Source organism: Anticarsia gemmatalis, chromosome 8 (assembly GCF_050436995.1).
Source record: "Anticarsia gemmatalis isolate Benzon Research Colony breed Stoneville strain chromosome 8, ilAntGemm2 primary, whole genome shotgun sequence".
In the NCBI taxonomy this organism is placed as follows: Eukaryota; Metazoa; Arthropoda; class Insecta; order Lepidoptera; family Erebidae; genus Anticarsia; species Anticarsia gemmatalis.
In genome coordinates, this window is record NC_134752.1 from 3,203,020 (window position 1) to 3,226,063 (window position 23,044).

Here is a 23,044-nt window from a genome sequence, read left to right on the forward strand (position 1 = left end):
TGAAAAAGTTTTTAAATGTATCTTTTTGGGATTTCTTCATTCATTTTTGTCGATTGTGGAATCAGTCGTCATCTTTGACTCTTTAAATGGCAGACAGTAGTTACATGACGTACTTTAAAAGGTTACATCATAATTATGGCGCAAAAACAATCTATAGTAAAGCTATTATGTAATGAATGACGGAAGAAATATCCCATTAATAACCATTTCAAAACAATACCTTTCAAACATCCTCTCCTAAAATAACACAAACAAAGGCTTTTCAACAAATTTAATGACCAAACTCTTTCCGTTTGGAATTTACTATCTCCTAATTACGTTACCATTGCGTACATTGTTCGTCTGTTTTTTGTGTGTCCGCTAACAGTGTGGTCAATGTTCTATCACTAATTATACTGTACACACTAAATACAATGAATAATTGTTTTCTTTTGAAATTTGTAGTGAAAATTTTCCAAAAACCATCAATTTATTGCTAAGTCTATTACTTCCAATACTATAAGTATGATTTATCTTTGGTTCACGTTTGACATGTTTGTTTTGATTAAATTTCCATTAACATTACTAAATTAGGCCACTGTTAATGCTATGTTTCCTAGATTTACTATGGTCACCAACAGTCTTGTTTCATTATTAATAGGTCTTCGTCTTATGAACATCATTACAATGATAGAATCCACCACTAGTTTATAATGGGAAGTAGCCATAGATCTCTATGAGAAATACTGGCAAGAAATTTACTCTTTTCAAAACATAACTCAAAGAAATCCGAGAATTGAAAAATGCTTCTCTCGCCACTTTTGAGGTCATTTGTTTATTCATTATGAAGCACGACCGCTAAAAGCCACTCTGGCTAATTAAATTCCATTCATTCAGCACTGAATTTCAGACATCATTTTAGTTTTCATTTCACGAATTTTAGTTTTCAGTATTATTGTTGGAATGGTATTCATTAATTAGTAGAACAGTGCGTGTTGTTTTTGTTAAAATTAAATCACGCATACATTCTATACAACAGTAAGGCTTGCTTGACATATTCGGTTCGGCATAAACAGCCAAGCCAAACGGCAAAACCGAATGTGTGAAGATGAACCCAATCGGCACAAGCCGGACAAATGAGTCGAGTCGGTTTTCTTGTTCGATAAATCGTTGCTTAAAAAGAAAAGGGCCACAAATCTAAATTTAAAAACCTCTATTCACAAAAAGAGTTCAATGATTTTTTTATGTTGCAAGTCTTTTTAAAATATTAAAATAAATACTCGATTAAATGTATTTTTTTTACAATTATAAGGCATTTCGACTTTTTAGTTTGCGGCCCTTTTGTTTTGAAGCAGTGAAATATTGCGAATATGCGTGTCGCAAACCTCACATAGCATGCGAATATCCTCGTGGAAATCGATAGCCCCATTCACCCCTAGAGTCTGTTGGTAGAATGTATTATCCGTCCTTCCGGCTTCACCCTTTAATGTCTTCCTGTAATCCTACACTGCGATAGACATGCAGACTGAAGTTCCGGCCGTGGCAGACACCCTCCTGCAAGATATATAGCCCACTTTCCCACGTGTCTTTTCTCTCTGTCTCTTTGTGTAATATTGGTGCTTTTAATATGGATTGTTTATATTTCCGTTATTTATATAGTATCTTATTATAAGGACTCGAAATCGAATATGTCAGTAGGAGAAATCAACTCATAAATTGTAATCTAGTAAACTACCCAACTAGCACACAAGCTGCTTATACAGTCGTTATACAGCCTGATAGTTGCATAAGAGTCGTTCAAATGCTGTACAATTCTCTATAAGTTGTATACTAGCTATTTAAAAAACCCTTTAACAGCTAGGCGGGACAGTAGCCGTTTAGTAGGAAACTAATGACTTATAGTGATATATGAGCATGTAATTGCATCGCTAGACAGCCTAGGGAAGTATAACTGAGTTAATGGAATCTTCTATAACACCGTTAACTGTATAAGGGGACTTTAGGAGATAAAGGAGTTTAAACGGAGTTATGCGTTGCGCTTATAGCGCTCAAGAGCGTAAATAAGCTTTTTGTAATGCCTTAGGTTCTATAACAGATTTTTTTAGGGCTAGTGTATTACTCATCTATAAAAGAGTTGCGTAGGTCTTTAATAACGCCTTGAGCGTTATATCAGATATTTATATGGCTTCTGTACGGCAAATAGATGTATAAGGTATCATTCGAAACATTTTTACAGCCATGGGGATTACAGAATTATGTTAAGCACCTAAAGCGCTATAACCGAGTAATATACCTTTATACTAAAGCTTAAAATTATTATCATAATATATTTACATAGGTGCAGTGGTGGTTCAGTCTGTCAACTGTTTTTAATAAAATAAAATAAAATAAAATAAATAAAAAACAAAAGATTTTCAAACTATTTTAATATTCAACGACTGACCCCTAAAAGTACGAGTAAAATGCTGGTGTGCGACCAAAACAATTATATTGAAGCACTCCTATGCCACAACTGCAGAACCTTGAGGTCTACAACAGCAAACACTAGAGCCTTTGTACAGCTTAAGCCGCTAGAGCAGATGTAACCAACTCTGAGAGGTGCTTGATCGAGACGCCATTACAGCATTTGTTAAACATATTTTTTGAGGTTATTACGATCTTTTGAAGATCATATAAATCTATAGCCTGGTAACGTCAACATAAATAAAATCATTTTTTATTACCTATAACCCTAATTAAACTATCTGTAACCCTCAAAGTCTTATTTATGTTCAAAATACAATTTCCAAATCCACATATCTATATAATTTTTGCATTTAAAACTGAATATTTTGAGGGCGCATGAAAATATTGACGATAATATACATATATATTGACAGCAAACTGGAACTCGCACTTTCATATCACGTACACAAAGAAATAAAAGCGATAGACTACTTGTTATTTTCATAATCCAATCCGTAAAAATAAAATGTCTCCTCATTTGTCACTGATGATTCATTTTAATACAATATATTTAGTTTACACCATAATAAACCGACCATATTACTAATTTAGAGCGTTAGCATTTATAACCGTTACACAGTAGCGCTAAAATAAGGTAAAGGTGGTATAATCGCGCTGCAGGAGCTTTTTCGAACGCTCGTGGCGCTAACCACCTCTGTACAACAGCTGGTAAGCGCCACGAAGCTGCGAAAAAGCTCTTGTAGCGCGATTATACCACCTTCAACTTATTTTAGCGCTCCTGTATTACTACTATACTACTTACTATTATAATTACTATTTACGACCACTGTAGATCCAATGTCGAGCTATAAGCTGGACAGTATGGGCCTATTTGACGCTACAAGAGATCTGTAGCCGCTTATAGAACCACTATACTTCTTACTGAGGAGCCTAAGGCGTTATAAAAATCCTTTAACCGGCCATTGTGCAGCTTGTTATAGCGCTTGTGTGCTAGTTGGGTAATCAAAACGTTATGTATGGTATTTTTTCCCCACGAGATACTCATTTAATTTGAGTTCATCTAGTCCTTTATCATTCCAAACTGTTATCTTAAAACAGCTGAAACTTCACATGCAACGATTATTGAAAACAGGTATTATTAGGCGATATTTTATATATCCGTCACATGCGACCATTATTGCAAACAGGTATTATGAAGCTATAAGCGACCAAACTGTTACAGTTGTCCACACATCAAGTGCAATTGCTCCCGCGCTCAAATTGAAATGACCCAGCATAAAGAATCATAACACATAAATTACTCCACAAAAAGCAGTAATTCCGCAATATGACGCAATACAGTCCGAAATCCCGCCGGGTGACATCATGCAAGGTGCGTAGGCATATCAGTGCAGTGAAACAATCACATTACCCCCCATTAGTCCGCTCGTTGCAGTTAGCTAATGCGATATCAGAGCTTTACGACGTATTGTGTTACGTGTCCAATTGTATGATGCATTGAGCTGTATGATTGTGATTATAATTGCGAAAAATTGGACTTTTAAGTGTTTTGGTTTTAGTTTCATTAAGAGTTCCTAGAAGACTTACTTGCCTAATGACGTAATGCCTGACATTTTGGGTAATGATTGCTTTGATAAGTAAACTGTCGGGCAACTGACACTTCCTGCCAAAACATTATCCCTCGCCGGGTTTTTTTAAATCAATGTTTCTAGTATCTATACTAATATTATAAAGCTGGAGAGCTTGTTTGTTTGTTTGAACGCGCTTTATCTCAGGAACTACGTTCGATTTGAAAAAATATTTCAGTGTTAGATAGCCCATTTATTGAGGAAGGCCATAGGCTATATATCATCACGCTACGACCAATAGGAGCAGAGTAGCAGTAAAAAATGTTACAAATACGAGGAAAATTTTGACCCGTCCTCTCTTAAGTGCCGCAAGCGAAGTTGCGCGGGTCATCTAGTATTAACTAAAACAAAACATGTTGTATTTTGTTTACATGTTCAGCCCACTTTATCTTGGTAACCCGAACACTTGCCCCTCATAATCATTACAATATCTCTTTACTAATTACTTTGTTCATTAAAAAGTATCTAAATATACAAACAAAACATTACTAAATTGTAACATAAGTGGTCAGATAATCCTCTAAATTGATACTAACAGGATATAATGGGTGCACGTACACTCTAATCTATACTAATATTATAAAGCTGAAGAGTTGGTTTGTTTGTATGATTGTTTGTTTGTTTGTTTGAACGCGCTAATCTCGGGAACTACTGGTCCGATTTGAAAAAATCTTTCAGTGTTAGATAGCCCATTTAATGAAGAAGGCTATAGGCTATATATCATATCGCTACGACCAATAGGAGCAGAGTAACAGTGAAAAATGTTACAAAAACGGGGAAAATTTTGATCCATTCTCTCTTATGTGACGCAAGCGAAGTTGCGCGGGTCAGCTATTGATACTAACAGGATATAATGGGAGCACGTACACTCTAATTGCCCATATAGTTTGTATTGATTAAATTCCAGCATCATGCATATGAATGACCACATTTACATTAATGAGTTATTGATGGGCAGACAGATAATTAATTTAAGGACGTGTTTATGTAATTATTATTGTATTTACACTATTGTGTTATTTGGGAGTTGTATACAGTAGCATAACATGTAATATTATGTTTTGTAGATAGAGAACAAAATTATAGTTGTCATGAAAAACATTCTGTTCTTGTTTGACTGCCTCCGTGGCGCAGTGGTTAAAGCTGCCACGCCGCTGCCATAGTGACAGGAGGTCGTGGGTTCGATTCCCACACGAAACAATATTGTGCGATCCATAAATAATTGTTTCTGGCTAGGTTGTACTTTGTATCCATTGTTTGTATGTTTGCTAAAGTCCCCGCGACACAAGAACATTTCTGGATTTGGGAGTTGTCTTTTTTTAAATCGAAGAAGAATATTAACGTTTTCCTTGCAAGATCAGAATATGTGTACGTTTAACTCGACGAATAAATCTATGACGATTTGTGTTAGAGGAAAAAGTTTGTAAAAATGTTGACAAAAATAAACAGTGTAGGAATGCAAAAGAATTAAAACACTAATTACTACGTAGTAAAGTAGTTCTTCAATCAAACCAAATATAGCAACTTAATTATATCCAAAACAGATTCTACTTTGACTTAAAAGGCATTTTCCTATTAAGTACCTTACTTAGATCATTGCACTGCACCAAAAAATCTTTTACAAACATTTACATCCAAATATAGTCCTTTTTCCTTATACAATAAAGTCCTTTATCCTTAGTATTGTGTTGTATAACGGTAAAACCTGTTTAAAAGCTCTACTTGCAGTGTTAGCACGTGGATTTGATACTGTAGTTGGACAATAGATTGCCTGCTTGGGGTCTGTGTTGGACGTTAATCTTGACCTTATAAATGGTTAATGTTAAGTCCGTTCTTGTATCAAATACTTATATAAAGATATATATTTCTATGTTTAGCCCACTTGTACCCACCGTTAAGTTTTGGCCTTTAACTTTTAGCTATGATATTGACTAAATCACTAATTTGTATGTGAATGTATTTTGATATTATTTTAACGAAACTTATGATGGTGGTAGGAGTCGCTATGGCATAGGTACGTGTTAAATTCTATTCGTATTATTTTTAAATCTTTATTATGTGTCCTCGGAATATAAAGACCTCAGATTTGTTGTAATATTCGCTGCAGAGGAATAAATAAACTGTTCTCTTATGAACATAACAAGAATTTCAAAGAAATCGAAAGAGCACCTATTTTTACCGCTACCTTTGAACTTGAACTTAGCACTTCATTGAAATAAAACAGCAATAACAGCGGTAAATCCCACCGACTTTGAGGAAACAATCCCTTGTACCAAGGCGCCGGGTGTTCCTAGAAATAGCACGATTTTTAATTAATATGACACATCAAAGAATGCAGCTAGAGGAGTAACCACCTGTTTCATTTGCATTCGCGGTTTAATGCAGTCGTAGCAAATCATGCACTTATGCAAGGTCATCAGTGACACATATTATATTTTAATCGTTTTAATAATCATATTATTTATGTTAGCTCTTCGTAGAGTACACGTACTGCGAGCAATTTTTTGAACAATCCAACTGCTATACTTAGGTAATACATTTCTGTGAAAGGAGACGCATTTTCTAAAATGGCACATCACAAATTTTAAGGCATGGACGTGGACTGGACATAGACAATTAAAAAAAAATTGTTTCTTGATTCTTTGGCATTACTCGTTGCCATGGTTACGCTAAAGTATGAATAAATGTAAAAACAGCGTCACATTCTTCGCATCTCGTTCTTAAGTACCTGTGTCCGATAAGCGTCTTTTGAGGTCATCGGTCACGGTGGCTACCATCAGGAATGCGGCATTCGGTCCGAATCAGCAGCCATTGAACTGTGAACTTTTATCCACACAAACATAAATAAAATTATACCTTCCGCCTCTATAATTAAAGTACAGTTCAGTTTGATCGAGTTTTCGCTCAGAATAGAATATGAGTCTGCTTGTAAATAGTAGTTTGATTGTCTAGGCATATACTGAACGACTTTTTGTTTACTATTTACAGGTCATTATACTTTATAGTTATCAATTAATCTATTTTGCGACGCAATGTAGATAGTTACATTGTAATAAACCAATAGATGTTATTCTTAACAACTTCTTAAATTCGCTGATATTCGCTTTTTCGAGAGTAGATGCCCTAGAAAGACATACAGAGATCATAGCGGCGATGTCTTGAAAAAATGTCCGGTGCTGGGACCTGTATGGTCAGATGTATAGATGTGAATGAGGCAAAGGAAGTTTGGAAGGATCACACTAAGTGGTATTCTTTGGTCTCTGCTTGCCGCTATAGGAAGTAGGTGTGATTTTATGTATGGTAATTTCCAAATACCTTACTAATAAAAGACGGCCAAACGACAAAAATACAGTCTTACTACCTATATTGTAAAAGAACCGTGGAAGAAGATAAGTTTTTTCGTTTTAGATCATTCTTACAAAGTGACTTAGTAGCGATTACTCGTCATAGATCAAAAGAGATCGTTCGAACGCCAGCGCTATTGTATGCAATTGGGCTAGCTTTCACATCGGCCCAAATGACTTGTAATCATATGCTGCTACATGATGTACTCTCCTCATTCTGACAGACGGTAATTACGTATGTGAAGTATCGCATGTTATCTATTTGTTAAAAAAAAGTACCTCTTCGCATGAGACCCACATATGTAAATCCAGATTAGAAATGGTCTATTCTTAGCTAGCAATGAATGTGTACCTAGAGAGGCCAAGTCTCGAAAAAGACGTTTGATGTACCTTAGTACCCAAAAATGTTTTGTTTTATAATACCATGAATACAAACAAATAAAAGGACTTGAGCATTAGCAAAATATCGTAAGAAAGAGTTTAAGCAGATAACAAGATAATAGAAGGTTTGAAATCTGAAACAATATTTCTGGACGTCTAATTTCTTATGCTGTACACGTCAAAATTACGTGTTTTTCAATGTTTAATATCGTATTGGTACCGGGCTGTTATGAAAGCGGGAAAATCACATTCCCTAGTTCCCTACTGTAGTTCTCATGCCCTCTGAATCACAGAGACGCTCATCTCAAATATCACTGAGCGGTCGCCCATTCATAGATTGACCGCAACGTTTAACCTCGCCGATCGTTTAACTAACAATCAGTGAGTGCAAGTGGCCGCGAGTGTGTCGTTAGGAGACCATCAACGAAAATTGTGATGGAAGAAAACATTGCTTGTAGAGCTATTATGAGTGATATTAGTTACAGAACGTAAGTTTCTGTGTAAGTGTAAGTGTACTGAAGTCTTACCAGTTTATGGGGTTATTCATAGGTATCTAAATAAGTATGTAAACTATTTTGCATACATAAAGTCAAGCCTTTTTTCATAGAGGGAAGGCAGAGAGCAAAGAACGCCACTTGCTAAGACCCCTGCAAACTTGTCTAAAATACAATATAGCAGAAAGAAATTGCTAAATAAGAGCAAAGACGAATAGCAAAAATTCTTTATTATTCAAATACAAATGGTTTTGGGGACGTTCCTGTCCAGAAATAAGATGACGTTAACTAAACTAAATTCATTATTTTACTTCACCTATTATCCTGTTTCAATAAAATATACCTCTATATGTTTACAAGCAATGAACGATGACGTCACTATGTATCAATGAGCAGTAAATGACCAGTACGTGAGTATTTGAAAATCGTGCACATTAGCATGTTTTCGCTGCGGTAATCAGTTCCCAGGAAATTTGTATTTAATGCTATTTAAATACCTTTATTAGGTATAAATTAAAAAGTATTGTTATATTCTCCAACTACAAACAACAGGGTGTTTTAGAGATACCTCTGGTTTGGATTCGCATTTTTATTTGATCACGGTATCCTATTATAATGTAAAGCTCTATAATGTACCCACAAGACTTACTTCTTGACATTTTGTGGCTCACCATGCCACTTTTTCAGGATTTCGTACCCAAAGGGAACCGAACCCTTTAAATAAATTGTTGCGTTGAACAGTATGGGAACAATCTATTTCGAGACTACTTTCTTAAAGTTACAATGCGATTGTCTTTATAACTATTATAACGTAAGACGCGTCATCATCTTATTTTATATGTCTGTGTGTGTGTTTAATATGAATGTGTGCGTGTGTTCCCACGTCCCTTTTCCCCTCAATGCGTCATTAATTTTTATTGTAATAGTCGTTAATGGCTCAGCTCAACAAATTAATATACGTTTACATAAATCTAATGTATAAGACAAGAAGCACGCGATAGATGAAAAAAATAATTACTCAATTAGTCACGCCCTTGTCACTACTTAAGATAAAAGGATTTTAAAAAAATGCGTCTAGTTATCTTTAGTTAAACTTGTGACAGTTACGACCATCCTTGTTTCTAAGTACCTATTTGATTTGTTAATGTATTTTTCTATTAATTAACCTTTAGCTCGTTATGGTAGCTAGTTTAAATGACTAAATTAAGACGTCTCTCGAGGGATTATTTCCTAAAAGTCATATTTTCTGTGTAAATTATTATTTACCAATTGATTTACAATCAGTCGTATAACTATATCCAGTGCCTATTTAAGAATTCCATCTTCACATCAGAAGGCGTATTATAGATTTATTTATAGAAGTCTCTAGCCAGCAAAAAAAACAGTTATTTGCTGCACTTTCCGGAAGCAACTACCTACATTATGCGAAGTACTTAAGCTATGAGTCAGAGTATTTCGCTCGTGCAGTGACGTCACCCCATTGTGTGGCTGTAGGTACTAAGTGTCAATTCGCTTATAAAAACCATGTTCTATCACTTAATATACCTGTGTAATTTATTGCTATATGACAACACCTACGGCTTGTATCGCCATTTAGGAATAAGTATCATTTAACTTATCAGGAGGAATTTTGACAGATTTTGCCGTTTGCTATCAATTTATCTACTGGTTAACTTATCCGACACTTAAGCTATGAACATAACACATAAGCTATGAACTGAAACTGGAACTTTCCTTTCGACGGTATTAAGGAGTTTACAGCTATTTATGTTGATGGGTCATGAATCAAATTGTGAGGCAACATTATCCTTATATGACAATAATTATGTTTAGTTGTTTGAATGAATATGACGTATATTGATGGGTTTATTGTTACTATGGAATTATTTGAGCCAAAAGCTACATAAAATGAAACCGTATACACTTAGTATTAGGCATTTATTGTCCGTCTTTCTATCATACTAATAACTAATCACGTCGTTACTTCATGTTAGAAAATAAGTCTAATAACCGTGAAATAGGTGCCGAAAATATAAAGACTAATCTAATTAGACTAAAAATTTATATCTAGGACAAGGTTTTAGCCTAGTTACTAAATAACGCGAAGTCTACATATTTATAAAAATCAGTTTTGAACACAATTAGTGTCATCATATTGAACATGATCCTTTCTCATTCAAAAAGTTTTTCCGCACTGGAAAGCATGAGACTTTCGTCTCTGCTATTCGTTTCAAATCTGTTCTGTATTCTGCGCGTCTAACTCATTTGACAAATTTAAACATCGACCTATCCTGCCATACATCTTAATGTTCCCAATACCAGTTTATTTATTACTATTGAAGCAATCAGTCAAATATTTATCTACAAAACTAACCAGTTCATTTCTTTGTCCACAGACAGTTCAACACGGCTTCCCTCACAGAGCATCAGCGCTAGCATGGGACCCGCTCTTACGAGTGGTGGCCCTCGGCACCGCCACCGGCGCGCTCAAGGTCTACGGCAGACCAGGCGTGGAACTGTATGGACAACACACCAACTCAGACTGCAGTGTCACACAGATACACTTTATATGTGGTAAGTGTTATTTCTTTCCTTGTTTTTGATAGGCCGTAGATTGTGAAATTTTCCTTATAAGATCTCCTAAGTTCTAGAGTAAAGGCACCTGTAAGCAGTAAACACGACTTTGCAAAAAAACATGTGTTCTTGAATCTAAATACGTTGAAGAAATTTCTCTTTGAGGAGCTCTGTAGTAAAAGGGTTAAACCGTAGGTCTGTTATGCAGTAGATGCGCTAAGAATACCTGGTCACTAATATTCAAATCTCTCATATGCGTAACTAGACTAAAACCCGCGCAAATTGATTTTTTTTTTTGAAAACAAAATTGTATGCTATAGTTTAGTGTTTTCCCGACAGCTACACCATTTCGCATTCAAACTTGAAACTTTGTGGTTTTATAAAACAAACAAATATATAAAACATGTAATGGGTAATAAAGTTAAAAAGAGAACTTATCTCTACATTGAGTCCCTTACCGGCCTCCAGCGACATTCATAAAATGCCGTAGGCACGTTCTAAAAATATTTACGCCATTACAATCTCACTCAATGAAAGAACGAGATTAGATAGAGATAAAATAGTAGATGGATGAGCTTGCGATAATATTAGCAAAGTATACAAATATACCTTCAACCTAGTGTCGTTAAAAAGTCTCCAACACCTCGTCGTGGCGGGATATGACACAGTAAAGAGAGATTTTTCAAAGAAGTCCATTGAAAAGTTAAATTTTTATTAGGCCTTAGCTTGCGTTTTTCAGAGGGCGCAATTTGTTTTTAATTTGTAGTGAGGCCTACAGAAGCTTAAGTTTAATTTTTTTAAAGTCGCCGCCCTAGTTCTCCGGCCATTTTGGAAAAAGAAAAAGGGGTAGCTTTTGTCCAGCAGAGGGTCACATAAGGGCTAATAAAAAGAAAATACATCCAATAAAAATCTCATCAATTTTTATTCATAGAAACCAATTAAATGAATCATCATTAAAACAGTCATTTTATTAGGGACCGGGGAGATATCTGTGGCGTGTGCCTGCCTGCGCCCACGCATCGTTTATTATGAACTGTTTAGTCACCAGCGCGCTATGATAACGAATTATTTTAGGAATATTATTAATTTGGATATAAATATCTTGCACTTATGCCTTTTTGTTAGTTTGTTGTGTTGGATTTAGTTACTAAGACGGAGGTCATGTAATTTTGTTAAGATTGTGATACAACTTTAAAGTCTAAGCCAAAGTTCGGATAAAAATATAGTTTTCTGCACCTTAACCAGCCTATAGTCCGATTACTTAAAAGAGAGTATGCAAAATTAAGAATGTATAACATCGGTGACCTAATGGCTTATGTAGGTGATAGTGACCCATTTCATGCGGCTATTTTACGAGTATATTAAAAAATACTCATAATATAATTACTCATTATAAACAAGATAAATCGTAATATTATAATGCAACGGGTATTAAACGCAATTTAGAATTGAAGGTTAGGATACTTTATTTGTTTACCCGACGTATTTGTTTAAGACCCCTTGCATTATAATATTACAACAAGTGTACAAGTCGCGAGAGTTTAAAATAGCGTACATTTTTAGGCTCTGTACTAAGTTGTCGAACTGGCAAAACATGACATAGGTTTTGAAATAAAAATTCTAGGAGGTACCTGCACTAAAGCAGGTAATGTCTATTTGAGTTGTCAATAAAAAAACATTAAGTTATAATTACCTTACAATACTCATTGTTTACAGTCAAGTGAAGTCATCCTAACATATCGCAATGTTAAGCCATTGATATCATGTGATAATACTCGTAATTAGTGAATGTAGTACAGCAAGCAAAGTCCGGCAACACTCAGATAACAGTCGCGAAATAAACATTATCATTGAACTTTTTGTAATTAAATAGTAGGTACTAATTAAAATAAACTGTTTATTTTTGATTTTACCGGAAAGTAGGCTAACTTGTTACCTACATATGTATTTATGTTTTCAACTTGTGATACGATATACAGTTTAACTTAAACGTTACAACCAAAATAGGGATACCTTTTCGCAATGATTATAAACCACCACAGTTTTAAAAGTTAATCCTGGAGTGCCTTAAATTACCAACGATTTTAAAGAATAATAGTATCGAGCCAAAAATCACTGAAATTATTTCTGAAGTCTTTCAATAAAGTATTGTTTTTGTATAAACCTATCCTTGTATAGATAGCAAAACAAAATTATGAAATAAATATCATACCAATTACGTCACGTTTGCTAACAAATATCTTTGTTTTTTTTTCAGGCACAGGCCGGCTAGTATCATTATCTGACGACAACAGCCTCCACTTATGGGAGATAAACGAGAAATCCCTCGTGGAGCTGAAGACGTACATATTCGAGGGTAAGAACAAGAAGATCTCGTCCCTCTGCGTCGAGTCCTCCGGCAAAAACCTTCTCATCGGCACTGAAGGAGGGAACATCTACAATCTGGACCTTAACACATTCGCAGTCACCGAAGATGTGATATATCAGGATGTTGTTATGCAAAAGTAAGTAGAAGTACACTGCACTAAAGAAAACTTTTGACTTGTATAGGGTTCATACGCAGAGCATGCTTAGGTAAAGTTAACATAGCATCGGGAGGCGTGATATCTAAGAGATACCGTATATTCAGAAAATATTGAATTGAGCTTTGCAGGATGATGAAAGGATGAATCCTGTAGGCGTGGTGTATTCAAAGACGAGCTCTATATTCCGTAGTAGTGAAGTAATAAGAATCTTTGCACGTTAAATTATTCGAGTTCGATATTGTAGTTAGACATTTCGCTCCCTTTAAGATCTGATAACTTTTTTATCTTGTGAGCGTTGTTTTAACGCTTTGTTGACAAGTGTTTATTGAATCAGCTTTTTTCTACTGCCCTAAATATTAACAGTTCCTATTGTATTATACATATACTACAAAGTTGCATCAAATTTATAAATAAATATTAATACAGTCAGCTTCCACATTGGATCTGCTGTGTCATATTTAGAGGAATACATTTCAGACTTTGTATTTGCAATAAGTTTTATTTAACAAATACACTTTGAATAACAATATATTGTGTAATCTATGAATTTAAATCTTGTTAATATAAACTTCCTTTCGAAGAGCCATTTCAAGAACAAGACTACTATATAACAATATTAATGAAACACATAATTATGTATTTTCCATTTAAATGTCTTCTTTTGTATGGATTTTGATGCGCAAGTTCAAAGTTAAATTATTTTATGATACCTGAGACTTAAAAAAATAATGTGTGTGTGATATAAGGGTGTCACCTCGTATGAATTATGAGTCTTTTTTGTATAAAAATTTTGACCACAAGGTTAAGTTTAACCGGCTCAGTAACAAACAATAACATGTAATAGGTATAACGTTTAACGTTAATAATATACACGCGACTTAGTTATACTTTTTCTTTAAACAAGGTAATAGATAATGTTGCACTATAAAAGAAATATGTAGATGCGACTAGTCAAATGTAACATTTTTAGTTTAATCCAAAAGTTTAAACAAACTAATTCTTTTAATTTAACTCTTCTTTCTTTTAATTCCAGTTGTCCAGAAGACTTCAAAGTGAACCCAGGTGCAGTGGAAGCGATGTGCGAGCACCCGAAAGTCCCGAGCCGGCTACTAGTAGGATATAACAGAGGTTTGGTCGTGTTATGGGACAGAGTCGCTGCTACACCAACACATACCTTCGTGTCAAACCAGCAGCTGGAGAGCCTGTGCTGGAATGACGACGGTAAGGTCCTTCATATCTTAAATCTATCGTTCGTAAAGGATAGGGCAGGGCTACCATGATTTGATTAATAAACAAGCATTATGGCGATCGAAATATCAGCCTATTCTACAGCTTCTATGTATCGATGATGGTGTAATAATATTGTAAGGATTCGGACCAAATTCCCGAATCGGGCAAAGCACTAGTGAGTTTTTTCTTTTGAAATGTTTTTATACTTAGTAGCTTGGAATTACATATGTGTCTTGTATATCAATAGGTTATCACCAGATTGCACAGGACCAACGATACGAATGTTAAAAAAAAATACCTTAAATTTAGCATCTACACGTAGGATTATATTTAAATACGCTCATTTTACCTGCAACTTGGATATCAAAAAACGTGAATTTATAACATGTTATCCCATTTTCCCAGGAGAACACTTCACATCATCCCACAACGACGGTTCATACGTCACATGGGAAGTAGCCGGCGCATCCAGCGACCGACCTTTGAAGGAGCCTATCACACCCTACGGACCTTACCCCTGCAAGGCCATCTCCAAAATACTGAACAGAACCAGTGTTGATGGCGATGAAATTACTATTTATGCTGGTATGTATCACAATAAATTGTGCACAGTAATATATTTAAAAAGGGTTTTTTGTTTTCTTTGTTGTGTAAGTATGCACGCATAAATCACGTATACGTTATACGCACAAATTTTGAAAAAAAAGTGTCTAGTTTTTTGAAGATGTATTCATTGTGAAAACATAATCAGCATCGACTGTATATTTTTTATTTTTACCACATGTCTTTGAAAATCATTATATTTTCTTCTTCATATTACATAATGAAATCGTATTTTCCTTTTTCTAGGTGGTATGCCCCGAGCGTCGTACTCTGACAAATACACAGTCACAGTGCAACAGGGTGAGAAGCACGTCGCCTTTGACTTCACAAGCAGAGTGAGTATATTTGCATACTTGTAATCTGTCTATACGTACTAAGTGGAGTAGAAGTAGTAGTAGTGTCTTCAAGACAATAAATACCAGGTGATTTTGTGTGAATTTGTTTTCTTGATGGTTTGTTTGTGTTTCTTAGGTAATCGACTTTGTGACAACGACTCCAGTGCCGCCAGATGGCGTCCCACTACAAGAGGAGAGACCCGACACGCCCGCGCAAATACAAGTACAAACCGTCAACCAAGTCGCCGCGAGTTTGGTAAGTTTCCATTTACTTATGTCACGGTAAATTGTTGAAATTATTAAGATACTAGCTGACCCGCGCAACTTCGCTTGCGTCACATAAGAGAGAATGGGTCAGAATTTTCCATGTTTTTATAACACTTTTTACTGTTACCTACTCTGCTCCTATTGGTCGTAGCGTGATGATATAAAATATGCTTTTTTTTCACGAAAAATATTCTCAAAATTATTTATATCTCTTAGTATAACGAAGTCGCGCTAAGACATATCCGCCATTAAAACAGTTGCCATGGCAACGTAATTTTGTTAATTCAATGTCATTATAATATTGATATTTCGCGACTTCGTTGAATTTTCTGAATTTTCCCGGGAAATGCGTCATTTTCCCGGGGTAAAAAGTAGCCTATGTCCTTTCTCGGGTATCAAAATATCTCCATACCAAATTTCATGCAAATTGGTTCAGTAGTTTAGACGTGATTGAGTAGCAGACAGACAGACAGACAGACAGACAGACAGAGTTACTTTCGCATTTATAATATTAGTATGGATTTAGATTACTTTTCTGTCGTATTTTACATAGGGCAGTATTACATAAGTAATTAACGTTGTAAAGACGTAATGTTCATTGTAAAGCCTTATATGGTCAGCCGAGCGGTATAAGTCGGCACATTCGAGCGGTATAAGCTCGAACCCGACGCAACACACCAATGAATTTCCGAAGTTATGTGTGTATTAGAAATAATTATCCCTTGCTCTAACGTCGACGGAAAACATCGTGATAAGACTGTGTAGTACTCTTCAACTAACTATTCAAAACTGCTTAAATCAGTTAATTTTTAAATTAACTCGACATCTACGACTTTAATCTATTAATAACCATATCAACATTCTATAAAACACTAACATTTTACAGGTGGTATTAGCAGAAGAAGAGCTAGTAGTAATAGACCTGTGCGACGATCGCTGGCGGCCACTGCGCCTGCCATACCTCGTGTCTATCCACGCGTCAGCCGTCACTACGGCACAGCTTGTAGACAACGTTGCTGCTAATGTTTACGACAATATCGTCGCGGCTGGTAAGTTAAATTGTACCTTATTTTGTAGGCTATAGAGTGTATTTTTGTGTGTATACACCATATAAGTTACTTGATTTTACGGGTTACATTATAATAGTTGTACATGATTTGTTTAAATATGCTATGTCTAAAATCATTTTAGCGCAGTCTTTAGAGTGTGTAGTGGTTTACAAGAAACTGTGCGGCCTGTACAAAATGAACGTATACGCATGTGCGTGTTCTCAAGATATTTTTACAAATGTAATAAGCTGGTTTGCAAGAACTTATAATGAGATCGTTGCATTTATTTTAACATGAAATCAGCAGCCACTAACAGAAAGCAACAAAACAAATAAGGTTGAAACTAAACACACCGTCTAAAAGAATAAAACAAATATATTAATATTGTCAACTTTTATTCCCAGGTCAACAGCAAAGCGAAAACATGTACTCAGAAAGCCAGTGGCCGATATCCGGTGGTTCAGCGGAGACCCCCGAGATCAACGAGAAGCAACTCTTACTGACGGGTCACGAGGACGGCTCCGTCAGGTTCTGGGACGTCACCGGCGTCGCCATGACCCCGCTCTATAAGTACAACACTGCTCAGCTGTTTAGGTGAGGATTTAAGTCTTTTGTTTTAAGATATTGAGTGTTGTTTACTAAAGTCTGGTGTAGACTGCTGTTTGTTGAGGTTAAAGAATTTTTTATTGGTTTAGAAATCACTCGTGTGTATTATAGAGTGTATTTTTATGACAATGTATCATAATCCATACTAATATTATAAATGCGAAAGTAACTCTGTCTGTCTGTCTGTCTGTCTGTCTGCTACTCAATCACGTCTAAACTACTGAACCAATTTGCATGAAATTCGGTATGGAGATATTTTGATACCCGAGAAAGGACATAGGCTACTTTTTACCCCGGGAAAATGACGCATTTCCCGGGAAAATTCAGAAAATTCAACGAAGTCGCGAAAAATCAATGCTATAATGACATTAAATTAACAAAATTCCGTTGCCATGGCAACTGTTTTAATGGCGGATATGCCTTAGCGCGACTTCTTTTTGCTAATAATTATTAAATAATGAAAATAATGTAATTTGAGATATAAATAATTTTGAGAATATTTTTCGTGAAAAAAAAGCATATTTTATATCATCACGCTACGACCAATAGGAGCAGAGTACCAGTAAAAAATGTTACAAAAACGGGGAATTTAGAGAAATTTAGACCCATTCATTCTTATGTGACGCAAGCGAAGTTGCGCGGGTCAGCTAGTAAGTTATAACTTTATGAGTCTTACATGTAATATTATAATAGTGGTCTAGCAATTGTAACGTGCACGTGCGTATACGTACACGTCACAGTGTATGCACTTTTGTAGTACTGTGTAGGGCAGTCGGACTCTTTCTTTCCTATACTATTTTTATAATTCCGGTACTGGTTCCGGAATTCCGGATTCGAAGCTGTTATATCGCAATTTAGTTTCGGAATCAAAAATATTTTGATATTTCAAGCTCTGCTGTGTAAATTATAATGTGAATTGTTCTTTACCAATATTTCCCAAACAGCGGTCTTTTCCAGACTTTAAAATGTGTACAATGTTTTAACTACAATTTTTTAAAAAGTCAATATTATTTCCTATTATTCAATTAAATTTTGGTCTAAATAAAACATTGTACACGTTACATAGCTTCGATACTAACAAAAATAAATAAATTCATCATAAATTAAACTTTTTGATCCCTTTTATTATTCAATTTTGTAATACTTTTTACCAACAAAATAAAGCTGTAGTTTACTTAAAATCAATATTTTAAATCTGAAATAAACGAATTTCATAGCTAAAGTCACTCATGTTAAGCCTAAAGCTTGTCATTTGTGATACAAAATTAACTGGGGTGGCGGGGTGCGTTTATATTATTCAAAATATTATAGTAGTCAGTTAGGACACCTCTACGATTTATAAGGATTTAAATAGACAAATATGGATAGTACATAAAATATAACACATACTGTATTTTTTATCAATAAACGAATGCGAAAATGTTGTGCCCGAAGCCTTTCAGTGCCACATTATTACTTTAGCAGTACAATAATTAAAAATAAAAGGTATCATTTTTTTCCATATTCGTCTATTTAAATATCTATGATGAAACAAACACATCGTCGAGTCTATATCTTTTGTAATTCTCAAACAATGCTATAAATGTTTAAATATAAAAAGGTTTAAGGCGTGGTGGAAAACTATCATATTTTTTTACATAATATCTTATTCCCATATATTTCGCGTCCCGCCACGCCCGTTAGGTAGCGAAGCCTCTAACATTAGCTAACGATTCGTCCTCTGCTTGATGCTTGCTCATTGCGAAGTGGGCTCAAACGATCGACCACAAGGTAACATACTAATTATAAGCATGCTACATAATTTTATTGCCGGCTGCATGCTTTACTATTATTTGAAGCTATAACAACCAGTGCTAATATCCTAACGTCAGTTAAGATTACGGTTGCCGGGATTTCCGGGATTGTCCTGGAAATTGTTGCGTGTTTTTCCGTGTCCTATGACTATGCTATCCCAGAATTAAAAAGTATAAGTTTTTTGTCACAATACTGTGCTTGCAAAAGTCAAACAAAAAACTTTTTTTTTCTTGAACCTGTAGTTCTGGGTAATTCTTTTTTTTTATCGGAAACCAAGACTCTGACCCCATAAATGGCCAGGAAATGATCAGGCTGGATCTAGCAACCCTAGTTAAGATACGTCTATCCCTTACTGACGGTAGGTTTATTGAAACTGGTCGTATCGCACGCACATTAAGAACATGTAAAAATGTATGTAGTTACATGTTTTTCACGTTTTAGATTTTCGTTCTTTTTATATTTTTGTTTATCTAGATGGTTTTCTAATTTGGTGTATTAAATATCAATAAACATGTCTCTAAAATGTGTATTTATAAAAAAAAAATCGTTGTACAAACTAAAGTGTATATCTAAATCCTAGATAACTTCTTTTTAGTAAGGTTATAGAGTTATTTATACGTTACTATGCAAAAGATATATGTTGCATAGCTTTGGTTGTACTAAAACCGGTCATTCCACACAAAAATGCCATCATCTAATATTATAATGCAACGAGTCTTTCGTTATTGGACAAGAAGGTTACGATACATGTATTACCCGACGTTTAGGAAGTGGAGGTCGTAGACCTCCGTGCCTCGGAGAGCACGTAAAGCCGTCGATCCTGCGCCTGACCTCTTACTGGTCGTGTCGGTTATCCGTCCCACCGGACTATGAGAGCGAAGGAATGGAGAGTGCACTTGTGTATTGTGCACACACTTGAACACTATGAACAAAGTCCTACACAGTTGGCTGGTTTAATGAAACTAGCCGTAGCCGGAATCGGCCAGGACGAAATAATCTTCACCCGACGTTTCAACCAACTTACACAAGTCTTGGCCAAGAGTGGACTTCCTGTCGTATCTTTACCTTTCCATGACAGTTGCACTTCAGACTCATTGCATTGTTACAAGTGTATAAGTCGCGATAGTTTAAAAACATTAAACCTTCTGCGTCAAATATCACCAGCTTTACAAATTATATTCACCTACTTATCTAGGCATTTATTTAACAAACGTACAATAGCTCTTAATACTTTACCCGAGCCATCCCAAACGTGCGAACTAAGTCATATCATTTTATCGGAATCTCTCGCTCGCACTTACAAATTGTCACATTAATTTTAAACTTTTGATTATGACGTAGTTCGCACGTTTGTAAAATCCTGATATCTCCTGGTATCTGATATCTGAATCCTGATATAATACCTTATAATATTACTAATGTGTCTATACATATGTAGTGGTAATATTAATAGGTTGTATTACTAATATGTTTGGTGTGTGTAGTGGTGAGGAGATAGGCGAGAACAACGACAGCCAGGCGGACGAGGAGGAGTGGCCGCCGTTCAGGAGAGTCGGCTCCTTCGATCCTTATAGTGACGACCCCAGGCTTGCTGTCAAACGGGTAAGATATACACACAAAATATATGTTTATTAATAACTTTGTATCTCTTATGGCATAGAGATCTATTTTATGTGTCCCTACAGTGTTATCTTTATTCATATTTATACAAGATATACTATACACTTTAAGACTTATGCAGTCATTTTAACAAAAAGGAAAATAATAGTATCACTTAATTATTAAATTAAAAAACTGTTCTTTACTTAACCTCTTTAAAAAGTGCACTTAAATTATTGTGCCAAATGTCTCAAAAAACGCAGAAATGTAATTAAGTATTAGTTTTTCAATAATGCGCTCGTTGCTACGTTTACCTGTTAAATTAATAACAACACAAGCCCATAATTTTGTAAAACAATATGTTAGAAAATTTAAAACTTTTATTTATTGTTGATAGGTGATCTTATGTCCATTATCGGGTATGTTGACGATCGGTGGCGCGGCGGGACACATCGTGATCGCCAGCCTCAAGACATCGTCCAACACGGCTGAAGTTAAGGTGAGATTATATTACACTGTATATTTATTACTATTGTTATTGTCTATTCCATCCAGATTGTTTGGTTTCCTTTTTTTATTCTGTGATGATTTTTAGAGATAAAAAGGAAGCCACGTTACAATGACATTGAAGTAGACGAAGACCGACTAATATATGAGTAGATTGTATGAAAGCGGACATGAATAAAAGAGTTGTTCATAACAGAGGTAACTGTTAATAGAGATAAATGGAAGACAATGTATTGTGGTGATTCCCTTTACCGTGTCATAAAGATTGGAGAATGTTTATTCTTCTATCCTCATCAGATCTTTACATATATTGTAATCAATATTTTGTTATAACAGTCGGTGACAGTGAACATAGTATCGGACCGCGACGGATTCGTCTGGAAGGGACACGATCAGCTCACTCTTAGATCAGGATCACTTACATTCCCACAAGGTTATCAGGTCAGTACACATTCCGATCACCAATTTTGTATTAAAGTAAAACTAAACTGTTCATAGTTTAATGGACAATATCTCAATACTATTTAACCGATTCGTTGCGACTTGCGTTTTCGTAAACTTCTAGCTGTGGCGGCAAACAAATATTTCGTGACACGCCTGTCGGGCCAACCGCCATAGAAGTTGATGACTCAATTTGAGCGAGTTATATGATATTTAAAAAAGACACGCCTCTCGTGTCATACGCCATATATAAAAGAATTGAATGGCACGCCTGTCGTGCCATCCGCAACGAATCGGTTAACTAATGAACCTTGGTTTGGGAAGAATTTTCAGTGCTAGCTAAGCTGTGCACATGAGACTTTTAGCTAGCATTGAAGCACTAAAATTGTCGAAGGCCCAATCGCCCACGGCGACTTTTTGTAGCGATCATCGCTTCTAACGCGTGTTAGTCGCCTTTGCAACGCACTACAGTAGCGACGTTAACGCGCTAGTGCATCGCGACTGTATTGATACAAGCGCGACCGCGTCGGGCGACATCGGGGAGAGAACGGAGGCGGAGGGGGGCGGCGCGTGAGAAACCGCGACTGAATCTGGGCCTGCGTGGGCACACTGCTAGCGACCGCTTTGCGTCCGTATCGACGCTACAGGCGACAGCATCGCGTTTGCATCGCTTCAAAAAGTCGCCGTGGGCGAGGGGCGTAAAGAAAAACTGAAATACTGACATACTTTTTTTTAATAAATCTTAATACCGGTTAAAAGTTTTAGTTCCTCAACTTATATAAAGAGATAGCTAATGATGTGTGGTATCTGGCAGGCGAGCTCCGTGGTGCAGCTGGTCCCGCCGGCCGCGGTGACGGCGCTGGGCGCGCAGTGGGAGTGGGGGCTGGTGTGCGGCGGCACGGCGCACGGCCTGGCGCTGCTGGACGCGCTGCGCCCCGCGCCGCTGCTGCACAAGTGCACGCTCAACCCGCACGGTACCTGCCACATTCTATACTATCACTCATGTCCTAGCCTAGTCTTCTCCTTCGGGAGTGAGTTTCATTGAAACTGGCACGACTTAATTAATAGTGTCCACGTGTCTGCACAGTATACAAGTACACTTTCTATTCCTTCACTCTCATAGCCCGGTGGCACAGATAACTGACACGACCAGTGAGAGGTCAGACGAAGGACAGACGGCTTTACGTGCTTACGACTTTGTTCAATTTCTAGTACTCCAATA

At 36.1% G+C, this 23,044-nt stretch overlaps 1 protein-coding gene across 7 annotated transcripts in view; it reads left to right on the forward strand.

Annotated features, from left to right (window-relative positions):
• Positions 1-23,044, forward strand: part of l(2)gl (LLGL domain-containing protein l(2)gl) — a 68,410-nt gene that overhangs the window by 33,532 nt on the left and 11,834 nt on the right. For all 7 annotated transcript variants that reach the window (XM_076117140.1, XM_076117139.1, XM_076117133.1 and 4 more), the window contains exons 3-14: positions 10,689-10,866; positions 13,124-13,370; positions 14,425-14,612; positions 15,027-15,206; positions 15,471-15,559; positions 15,696-15,815; positions 16,713-16,875; positions 17,280-17,469; positions 20,760-20,877; positions 21,272-21,373; positions 21,718-21,822; positions 22,637-22,796. In XM_076117140.1, the coding sequence (XP_075973255.1) occupies positions 10,689-10,866; positions 13,124-13,370; positions 14,425-14,612; positions 15,027-15,206; positions 15,471-15,559; positions 15,696-15,815; positions 16,713-16,875; positions 17,280-17,469; positions 20,760-20,877; positions 21,272-21,373; positions 21,718-21,822; positions 22,637-22,796 (1,840 nt within the window). The remainder of the gene's footprint in view (positions 1-10,688; positions 10,867-13,123; positions 13,371-14,424; positions 14,613-15,026; positions 15,207-15,470; positions 15,560-15,695; positions 15,816-16,712; positions 16,876-17,279; positions 17,470-20,759; positions 20,878-21,271; positions 21,374-21,717; positions 21,823-22,636; positions 22,797-23,044) is intronic.